Source organism: Curcuma longa, chromosome 11, assembly GCF_044706935.1.
Source record: "Curcuma longa cultivar G26 ecotype Majalengka, Jawa Barat chromosome 11, ITB_CL_G26_1.1, whole genome shotgun sequence".
Taxonomy (NCBI): Eukaryota; Viridiplantae; Streptophyta; class Magnoliopsida; order Zingiberales; family Zingiberaceae; genus Curcuma; species Curcuma longa.
Genome location: NC_133871.1, coordinates 19,094,344 through 19,105,140, shown reverse-complemented (window position 1 = coordinate 19,105,140; position 10,797 = coordinate 19,094,344). Strand labels below are relative to the sequence as shown.

Below are 10,797 nucleotides of genomic sequence, written 5' to 3'. Positions count from 1 at the left end.
TAGGTTTACAAGTTTATTTTTGATATTTATAATTAAATCAATAGGATATATGCATAATTTTAAAATATATATATATAAATAAAAATAAGATACCGCATGAGATGTACTGGTGAGGACGGCACTACCCACCCAGCCTCGGACGTTGACTTACTATTTTATATGCCACAACTTGAGCCGCATAATACCCCTTTTTAATGCAATTATTGAGGTGAAGTATGTCATTGCAAATATTATACCACCAATAATTCCATGTTAATTAATCCAAATCACCATTTCCTTACACTTGCTCATGATGTAGAGACCACGTTATTTTTTTTAAAAAAATAATAAATAAAATTTATCTTATCTTTTTTTTAACGCAACCATACGAGAGACAACTGCAAGATCGGCTATGTTAAAGTTGACAAAATTGATCTATGTAAGCATTACAAAGGATGATGATATATATATTTACATTTTTTGATATATAATGATGTTATTTATTAACTTCTAAAAATATAAGTAATTGTTTGAATTGACCAGACAGAGAATTATAACTGATATTTCAGGTGCCATTTGATTATGGAACAGAGCCATCAGGCTAAAAGCCATTTCTAAGCCTGGCCCACTACATGGCTAAGAATGGTGGGGCCAGATGCTTTTCATCGTTGATAAGGTTATGGGTCCCGCACACATACCAGCCAATAATATTTGTGTTGACAATGGCATCAATTATTGCTAGCTACTTGGCCACTTGAATTTGTCAACCTTATAACAAGTCCTTTGTTTCGCATTCTCCTTGTTATTTTATTTTATTTTCCCCTCTGTTTTTTTTCTAAAAGAGAGATCGAAAGATTGTGAAATGAAAAGTTCTTAGTCATCTTAAGAAAAGTTACTTTTCAAGCATGTGATTATATTTATTATTACCTTTAAATTTACTAAATTTAGATAATGATTCATTTAAAAAATCTAGAGAAATATTAAAATATTTAAATTAAAAAAAAAAAAACTGGAACCACCCAATTTGGTTTGCCCAATCACCATTCCACTTCGCAACCGCCGTCAGTTGGCTCCGGTGTCGTCCTTGCCTTCCTCCGATGAATAAAAAATATTTAATTAAAATAATAAAAAGATTTTTAAAAATAATTTTCTTTTAGGAAAAAAGAAAAAAAAACTGAAATCAGATATAGAAAGTGCCGTCCTCCAGTTCCCTCCTCTCTCAACCGCGACGTCTCCGTCTCCATCTCCCTCCGCTTCGTCTCCACAGCATTTCGCCTCCTCCCGTTTCGAATCCCTCGGGTTTCAAGCTTCTTCCACCTCCGATCTTGTTAATGTCGAAGATGGGGCGTACTAGTAGGTTTTTCAAGTTCAGATCCCTCCTCAGTTAGTTCGCGTGCGGTCCCGAAAGGATCGATCGGTTTCCTCTTCGATCTCTGCTCGAGTGTCTTCTGTTTTCCCCTTTCGGAGGATCGATGGTTAGGAAGTATCGCCACGACTTCTACTTCGGGACGGCGGTGCAGATGGCGCGGATCATTCTCCGGATCGACTACTCCAGGCTCTTCTGGCAACTCTTTGGCGTCTTCAACTACGATAACCACGAAGGAAAGCCGCGGATCATCTAGCTACTGCGATATCTTCTTCCTCTTGCTTTCTGCTTCTTAGAATTTCCTAGCTCCTCTTCTCGTTCTCTTTCCTGTTCTTGGTTTTTTCTCGGCCGATGAGGCCGCCATCGGCGGAGAGGCGGTGCTCTGGACTCGTCGACGAGGTGAATGGCTACGTCGAGACCGACCCAACTGGTCGCTACGGTCGTGTAAGTTCATTGCTTGTCATTTATGCCCTGTTTTTCTAAGTTGCATAAATATTTTATTGGATTAATTCAAAAATACTTGCTATATGTATTAGCATATGGATCAATATTATGCTTTTGGCTACTAATGATTTATAACACACATACTACATCATTTATTTTGAAGAAAAAAAATCCTTTATCTTCTGTGATTGATTCACTTTATCATCCTCAAAAATCATGGTTGTTTGTCTGGTTTATTGCACTTTGTCATCCTCAAAATCATGCCTTGCTAAAATTCCAAAGTGTTGCATTAGATGTTCTGGAATGATCTAGATTGACAAGCCCGAATATTATTTGAATCGAAGGCAAGTTCAAGTTTTAAGTGATGGCGGAAGAAACAAATTGATTAATTTATTACAAATTAATTCACTAGCTAGCTCATATCACGTTGGCAAATATGATGCATAAAGCAAATCCATGATAGCATGCAGATGTAGTGATATATGTAAGGATCATTTTTGAAGAACTTGATTTGTCCATGAAGTATATCAATTATTGAAGAGAACAGGTTTTGATTCAATCCATAAGATAATTTTGTTCCTTGTTTACAATTTCTTATGCCGATTATTTTCCTTTTAGAGAAAATCTTACTACTGCATCTCATATTTAACATTTCCTGCGACACTGCTCTATAATTTCTCTGTTATCCAAAATTTCAAAATTTATTAACTCGTTATCTTGTCAAAGAAAGTTTACACAAGTTGAAAGGAGGAAAGTGATTAGGATTACAAAATCTCTGGAATTTTTAATAATATTGCAACTGTGAGAGTGAAATTAGAATTATAGCGCCTTTAATAAAAAAAGAAGAAGGAAACTTTGAATGATATCTTGCAAGAGAAAAGGTAAATCTAAGTGGTCCGTCCTTTTTGTGACAATTATAAAGCTAGAATAGTAGAATTTTCTTCTTGGATAACCTTTCTGTCCATTCTTACTTACGAAATAAAGATGCAGAGAAGTGTGCTTCTACTTTCTAATTGGAAATAGACTTCAGACTGCTACCTTCTTTTGGTCCATGGTATCTGCATCAACTAATGACTAGTCAGTATATTTTTGGTCGGCTGTATCTGCATCAACTAATGACTAGTCAGTAATATGAATGACATACAGATTGAACAAATCATATGTAAAAGTGTACTTTTTAAAAATCACATAGGCCAAAGTAAATTACCAACAGAATTAAGGATTTCTTATTTTCTGCGTGATTTTACCAGTTACAAAGTAAATGAAGGAGATGTTAATTAATTTTGAGAAATGATACTTACCATGGCCAGCCACAATTTATTTCATGACGTTTTATTGCTTTTTAGGACCATTCATATGATGATGTTAATTTAGACAACTTCCGTATAGAGTCAAACACCGTGGCCACTATTGTGGAGAGGAGCAAGTTCAAAATTGCAGTTTTTTGCAGTCAGTAGATTTCATATCATTTTCTTGGAAACATATGCAAAATTTCTCATCGATTTTTTCCTGGTTTACTCTACAGTTTGATGAAATCCTTGGGAAAGGAGCCATGAAGACAGTGTATCCTCTATTCCATCGATACTACTTTTCTTGAATCATAAACGTCTTGTTAGATACTTTGATGTAGTAATTAGATCAACATAGTTATAATGAATCCATGGTTACGACTTATGGTGATAAGAGTGCCTTAACTAATAATTCTCAGCTATAGAGCATTTGATGAGCTAAATGGCATTGAAGTGGCTTGGAACCAAGCCAAGATCTGCGATGTAATGCGTTCTCCTGAAGCATTGGAGCGCATGTACTCGGAGGTCCACCTGCTCAGCTCTCTTAACCATGACTCCATCATCAAGTTCCATGCCTCCTGGATTGATGCAACAAACAGGACTGTCAATTTCGTCACTGAGATGTTTACCTCCGGCACTCTCCGAGAGTATGAGTTATAACACTTACTAGAGCATGATGTTGAATCAAAACTAACAGATGATAGGCAATGGCTTTGACTAGGTATCGGCAGCGATATCCCCAAGTTGATGTCAAGGCTGTCAAGAGATGGGCACGACAAATCCTTCACGGACTGGTATACTTGCACGGTCACGACCCACCGGTTATTCACCGAGACCTAAAATGTGACAACATTTTTGTCAATGGCCATCTGGGGCAAGTTAAGATTGGCGATCTCGGCCTGGCTGCCATGCTCCGTGGAGCACAGTGTGCCCACAGTGTCATAGGTATACTGAATTTGCATAAAATCTGGTAAAATTAAGGAGGCATTCAATTCCATTCATTCAAGAAGAGCTTGGTGTTCTTGTTTCCTTGAAGTCGTCCTTGTATTTTAATCAGGAACGCCAGAGTTTATGGCACCGGAAGTTTATGAAGAAGAATACAATGAGCTTGTTGATACCTACTCATTTGGAATGTGTGTGCTTGAGATGCTCACCTCTGAATACCCCTACAGCGAGTGTTCAAATCCAGCTCAAATTTACAAGAAAGTTACTTCAGTAAGAGCTTTAATGTCTGATTTCTTAAACAAATGTTATATGTCAATGCATCCTTCTAACTTCTATGTAGTTACTGAAAAAGAAATTGACTTGCTTCAAAGGGCAAATTGCCGGATGCGTTCCATCGCCTCAAGGATCCCCAAGCAAAGCATTTCATTGGAAGGTGTTTACAAAGAGCCTCCAAGAGAGCATCTGCAGCAGAACTCCTCCTTGATCCCTTCCTTGCACTCAAGGACCATCCTACTACGTCACCAAGCTTCACAAATCCAGCCAATGTGTTTAAGAACGATTTAGTTGAGTCAGGAACACATAATCAAGTGCTGCTAGCAGACAATGTTCCTGATCCTGATACCATGGCAAAGGCTACCAACATGACCATCACTGGCAAGATAAATCCTGAAGATGACACAATATTTCTCAAAGTGCAAATTGCTGTTCAAGAAGGTGCAACTCAATTCATCCTCATTCTTGTGAACCGAGTTCACGTCTATGACTGCTAATTACTGTGTATGTAATTGGTGTAAGTAGGGAAGATGAGCAACATCTATTTCCCTTTTGATATTGTCGAGGACACACCATTGGATGTGGCAAATGAGATGGTGAAGGAGCTTGACATAAGGGACCGAGAACCATTAGAGATAGCAGAGATGATCGCTCAAGAGATCACAAGTTTGGTGCCTGATTGGAAGAAAGACGGTGAGGAGTCCCAGTCCCACCAAGTTTACAACTATGTTGATGACGAAGAAGATCGAAGCAACCATCCGTTCTACTACCTCTCCTCCCCTACTTCTTCCCAAGCCTCGGTTCCTTTTGGCATGAGCTCCTTCCGAGGTATATACAACCTTCGCCAAAAAGAATGCCACGGAGGTACAGTATACTCTTCTATCTTCTTTTTTGTGAACTAAAACATAGTATGCTTCAACTGTACTTGAATGGGTAAATTACAATGCTAGAGATAACATAATCTCAAGAGTAGTGCTCACTTGTATAGAGTTTTGTGCAGATGGCTCATCTCAGGATGATGTTGATGATGATGATATAAGCTCTGTTCACTCAAGTAAATACTCTGCTATGAACTACACCTCTGGTAGTGATCAAGAACCTTTTGCCACTTTCGATCAGGGAGATCAAGGCTGCCTAAAGTCGACGAGATTCTGCATTGAGGAAGGTTTTGGCAGTTGTTGTGGCGATGGTCACAGGAAGAGTGCAGTGCGAGATGCAAACCGTCATCACCACCACCGACGGCTGCTGAGGAATCAGTCGATGCTGGACTTGCGAAGCCAGATGCTGCACCGGGCGCTGGTGGAGGAGCTGAACAAGCGCATGTTCAAGACAATCGGTGCCGTCGAGAACATAGGCTTCCAAGTGCCATGCTCCACTTCGTCTACTGCCCGTTGCAATTGTCATCACCATCATCATCGAAAGAAAAAACAAGGACCCATTTCACCTATCTCACGAGGACGAAGCTGAATGAATAAGACTTTAGCATGGTTCAGACTGTGTGCATATATGCATGCCCAAGAATACACTCAAAAGTACTCGTATAAAGTTCATCTTCCCATCTATAATACTTGTTTGAGCCGTGATTGTAAGGTAATTGTAAGTATTAGGTATTGGTTATCTATGTGAGATGTATGCGTTTCTGTATCTGCGATCAAACTATATGCAAAATGAAAAAAAGTTTTGCAAGAATGTTTTTATTTTATCTCATATTCTTGAGATAGTGATAGACCACCCTCTCTTGACATGTCTGTGTCTTGCCTTCGGGATGGTGGTCACTGCTTCTTCACTCTTCTCAAATGAGTGATTTGGAGGATGCTTCTCTCATCCTCGTCTATTATGTTCCTTGAAATACTGATTCTTGCTCAAGAAATACAGTATGAATGTAACTTTGATTAAACAAGGGTGAAAAATTATTAGCATAGTTTTTGAATTTTTCAAAGAGAATTTTCTTAATCAATTCGATTGACTGGGTCAACGATCCGATTTTAAAGACATCGCACGGGGCCGGCAGCAGCGATGGGGCCCATTTCACTGATCACCCCACGTGCGCGCTTAGTCAAATGACTTGTTGACGGCACGCTCCACCCTCGTTGCACGTGCAACGGTAATAACACAAAGATAAATGATACTTGACATGAAAACATGACACTCACAATTGCATGTAGTTACATATCATGTCAATATGAGTATCATGCTCCATTCATATTGGTATTTTTCATACTAAATATCATTTCCCATAACACAAACCCTATTCATTAAAATGATTGCGAAATGATCTCTTCAATTTTGAAGAATTACAAATTAAAATAAAAATAAAGTTAAAAGTCTAAAGAACAATTAAAATAGTGGATTGTTTTTAAATAGTTTATCAATTGTCCAATAGAAGTACTTCTTATTTTCTCTTAAAATCATAAAAAATAACAAGTAAAAATATATGTTTTTTTAAAAAATAGATAAAAAAATTCCACAAAAGCCTAATTTCTTTTGTAAAGGTTGAAAAAATATATTTTTTTAAAAAATCGAGATTTATTTATTTTTTACAATATTTGTTATTTAAAAAAAAAATCAATGGCCCAGAAAACTCAAATGCCTCATTCTCAAGATCATTTTTAAATTTTATATGTTTTTAAATCTCGAAATTATAAAAATTAAAAATTTTCATCAAAGAAAGCAAACTTTATCAAACATCATTTTTAAAACTATTAATTAATTTAAAAATCATGTTAATTGACTTAAATAAGCTATAATATAAACATAAAATTATTTTGAATTAGTATAGAATGTGATTTGAACTAAAACTAAAAATAACTCATAATTTTTTTAAAAAAATCAGCAACTTATTTTTCAAAAATGATGTTCTTATTTATCAAAAGTACTGCTAGAAAATTTTACGAGACACACACACAAAAAAAAATTATGACAAAATAATTGAGTATTAAAAAAATAAGAAAAAAATGTGGCTTTTGAGATAAAAAACACTTAGCATCTATTAAGATAAAACCTTAAAATATTATTGGATGGAAGAGTTTTAACTTATTATTATTTTTAAATTGATTTAGAAACATCGTATTAAAGATAATAATATTTGATATATGTACTTATAGCACAGTGTAAATGATTAAATAGTGTAACGTGAAAATTTATGAAGGCCAAGAGTTGCCTGCTCCGATCTGCCACTCCCACCAACACATCCACTCGTCTGTTTCCTCTGTCTCTCATGGAAATGACTACTCAAGTCCTCTATTAAACAAAAATTCAAAAAGATCTGAAATTGCAGAATAAATAAATAAAAGAAAAACAGTTTTGGTTTCGAGTTTGATTATATTTTATTAATATCTTGAATCATGTTGCATGTTAAACCACGTCTATCTTATACATCTTATTAATGGCATGGGAATTGAATCAACCTGATCCGAGATTTTGGTTCTGTTGTCCTTTTCAGTGTCATGAATAATTGGAGCATGGAGGCGTGTTATAATTTGGTGGGTGTCTTGTTCTTGCTTAGAGTGATTAACTAGCTAGCTAGTGATTGATCGATCGAATTAGCATTCGTTGAGATATCATTATCTGACTTCCTGTTCATGTATTGAAAGTTTTTTGTTCTTGTGTGGCAGGGAATGAGTCTGATTGATGGATTCAACCAGTTCTATAGATCCCTTGTGGCATGCATTAATGCAAGTACGTCCATTTCCTAGTGTATCAAAGGATTTAATCAAGTAGAAGGTCTATCTATCAAAGAATTGGAGGGGATTTGAACAGCAATATAATTAAGAAATTTCAATCTAAAATATATAATAAATGCAACGAAAATGTAAACATAATAAGTAGGAAGAAAATGAAGTCTTAATTATGTGTTGTATCAGTATTTCTCATTTGTTAGGTACTGAGTCATTCTTGATATATAAATTAAGATTTTTCATCCGTTAGGTATCCAATCATTGTCGATCTATTGGGATATTCAATCATTTTGACTTATTTAAATTTTTTTATTTATCAGTACTTATCTATTCATTCTTGACTTATACTAAGAATTCCTTATCTATAATGTATTGACCTATATATTAAAATTTTCTTATATATCTGTCAATGCCTATCACACTTCTTATTTATTAATTAAAATATCGTTCTATATATATACCACTTAAAGTTAATTGTGATGTTCATAGTAAATTAAGAATATTTCTAAATGAAACAGAAACATTGGTCAATCATCCTTTCGACTGAAGAGTAGACTGAGAAGGATTTCAGACCATTAGCTGCATGCCTCCTTCCTTCCTCCCCCCTTCACCACTAAATTAAAACAAAACACTCATGAAAGCATCCAAGTATATATACATCGACTCCTCACTCCTGATAGATGCACACACTGTTCATCTACCACAATTAAATCAGATGAAAATATTTTTTAAAAGGCCAAGCTTGTCATTTCATCACATGCAGCTAGCTCCAAGCATGGACGACTTCAATTATATATTTATAACATATATATATTTTTTCTTTTTCATTTGAGAGAGCAAGAGAGAGAGAGAGAGAGAGAAAGAGTCGCCTGACTTGTCCCAGGAGTGGCCTCAGAGATCTGTCACTGCTACAGTGGGCACAGAATACAGATAGGGCAAGAGAGAAAGCGAGGAAGGAGATCAGAGTAACTACAACTACTGTATCAGATCTATTCTTTCCTTCCCTGGTGCTGAATCATTTGGTTTCTTATAAGCTAGCTAAGCTTGTTCATGGAGTGGAGAAGGTGGAGGAGATCTTCTTATCCGACCATCTTCTGCTGCAGTACTGTGCTTCTTTCTCTCTTCTGTCTCACTGCTCAGCTCTCCACTACTCATCATCGCTCTCTCAACCAGAAAGGTGAACAAGAATTTCTTTAGAGTATCCTTCTTCTCTCCCTTAATTTCTTCTCTGCTAGCTAGCTAGAATTTATAATTCATGGAAGATTAATCACAACTGTTAACAATCTTTTTTCTGTCTGTTAACAATCTTAATTTAGAGTTAGAGTTAGAGTTACTCAAGTTTGGGCATGGTGGAGTTGATTAATTATGTGATGGTTAAAGTTAATCTTCCTTGTCATTTTCACAGGTGTGGACAGTTCAATGATGGAGCCCTACTCTCAGGTGCCCCTTCCTAATCTTTGAATCCCAATTTGATTGATTGATTTGTTGGTTTTATATGAATGTAGATAATAATAAAAAACTTGGTGAAAATCTTTCATCATGATTTGAAAATTTAAAGCGAATGCAACAAAAAAATTATGAATATTTTATCAGATTGGATGAGTTTGACTGTTATATGAAATTGTTTTCTATCCAACACTTTCATCATTAAAAATTGTAAATTTTAAAAGTCTAAGAGTTTTTTAAAAAAGCGGGCTAAATTCTGGGAGTGAAATGAAAATTTCCCCGTGAGGTAAGAATTATGCGGCACTGTTCATCGGACCGCGCGCGAGTGGTTGAGACTGTGGAGGAGGTAGACCCAGTCTATCGAGCGGCGCATGTTAGCCTGGTCAGTGAATAATTTTCTGGGCAGGACGAGGACACCTGCTGACGCGTACGGTTCACCCTCCGCCCTACGCCTCGGCGGAAGCGAGCAGGCGACTGTGACCTGTGGCCCCTCTCGGCCCTTAGCTACAATGCGCCGGCCGCCTGCACACCGTCGCTGACCTACTTCGAAATTTCCAGCTGGTTAATTTGTGGCTGTGCGTGCTGATCATGGTTCGCTTACACGGGTCAGATATTTGGGTGGGTGCAGGTGGCGGCGTGGCCGTCGAGGCGGAGGGCGCTCGCCGGCGAGCCGGGGTCGTACCCGCCACGGTGCACGGGCAAGTGCGGCGACTGTGCGCCGTGCAACCCGGTGCACGTAGCGGTGCCGCCGGGGTCGTCGCCGGGGACAACCGAGTACTACCCGGAGGCGTGGCGGTGCAAGTGCGGCAACAAGCTCTACATGCCCTGACAACCGGCGGCGGCGGCCACTGCATGGTACACTGCCTTGACTGTAATTACTTTCGCAATCTGGTGTCGCCGGAATCCTCCTCCCCTGCCGCTGGCCGCCGCCCTACGACGGCCACAAGGGGAGGAAGCATGCTGCAATATTAATATTCAGTTTATTCATGTAATAATTAAGGTGACGAGATGAGTAATTGGGTGTGTAATTCTAGTGCGTGTTAGAACAGAGAAAGGGTTGTCAGCGGTAGTAAGGGACTACGGAACCGCACGCAGTCACCGGCCACCGGCTACCGGCCACCGGCTACCGGCTACCGGCTACCGGCTACCGGCTACCAACATTTTTAAAATGAATCACTTAATTTGCCAAATAAGATATCAATTAATCTTACCCATATCTGTCGAGTAAGTTTTAGATTTTATCTCTATTAAATAATCAATATTTTTTGTTGTTTTTGAGGTTTGATTCATATCGATTGGCCCACATATTATTTTAAATCGATCAAAAAAAAGACTAAATTCTATTTGAAAAACAATACTCTGAAAATCACGCACAAAA

The 10,797-nt window shown here is 37.6% G+C and overlaps 2 protein-coding genes across 3 annotated transcripts; both read left to right on the top strand.

The window, feature by feature from the left end:
* Positions 1 to 1,189: 1,189 nt before the first annotated feature.
* Positions 1,190 to 6,003, top strand: LOC141839336 (putative serine/threonine-protein kinase WNK5). Its single transcript, XM_074727065.1, has 8 exons — positions 1,190 to 1,789; positions 3,315 to 3,352; positions 3,498 to 3,725; positions 3,800 to 4,023; positions 4,136 to 4,293; positions 4,395 to 4,737; positions 4,822 to 5,160; positions 5,297 to 6,003. The coding sequence occupies exons 1-8, from the start codon at positions 1,697 to 1,699 to the stop codon at positions 5,761 to 5,763; spliced, it is 1,890 nt and encodes a 629-aa protein (XP_074583166.1). The 5' UTR covers positions 1,190 to 1,696; the 3' UTR covers positions 5,764 to 6,003.
* A 2,814-nt stretch (positions 6,004 to 8,817) lies between these two features.
* On the top strand, positions 8,818 to 10,447 carry LOC141841980 (uncharacterized). 2 transcript variants are annotated; one of them, XM_074730186.1, is made up of 4 exons: positions 8,818 to 8,938; positions 9,012 to 9,150; positions 9,379 to 9,413; positions 10,048 to 10,447. In XM_074730186.1, exons 2-4 carry the CDS (start codon positions 9,024 to 9,026, stop codon positions 10,246 to 10,248), a joined length of 363 nt encoding a protein of 120 aa, XP_074586287.1. In that variant the 5' UTR covers positions 8,818 to 8,938; positions 9,012 to 9,023; the 3' UTR covers positions 10,249 to 10,447. The 2 variants fall into 2 exon arrangements, with proteins under 2 accessions (XP_074586287.1, XP_074586288.1); XM_074730187.1 differs by having other exon boundaries at positions 9,008 to 9,150.
* Positions 10,448 to 10,797: the final 350 nt, after the last annotated feature.

Excerpts from the sequence above, each read along its gene's own strand:
- LOC141839336 (XM_074727065.1), top strand. The coding sequence starts at position 1,697 with ATGAGGCCGCCATCGGCGGAGAGGCGGTGCTCTGGACTCGTCGACGAG. Across the intron at positions 3,353-3,497 it reads AAAGGAGCCATGAAGACAGT|CTATAGAGCATTTGATGAGC; the intron begins GTATCCTCTATT and ends AATAATTCTCAG. Across the intron at positions 4,024-4,135 it reads GTGTGCCCACAGTGTCATAG|GAACGCCAGAGTTTATGGCA; the intron begins GTATACTGAATT and ends TATTTTAATCAG.
- LOC141841980 (XM_074730186.1), top strand. The coding sequence starts at position 9,024 with ATGGAGTGGAGAAGGTGGAGGAGATCTTCTTATCCGACCATCTTCTGC. Across the intron at positions 9,151-9,378 it reads TCGCTCTCTCAACCAGAAAG|GTGTGGACAGTTCAATGATG; the intron begins GTGAACAAGAAT and ends TCATTTTCACAG. Across the intron at positions 9,414-10,047 it reads TGATGGAGCCCTACTCTCAG|GTGGCGGCGTGGCCGTCGAG; the intron begins GTGCCCCTTCCT and ends GGGTGGGTGCAG.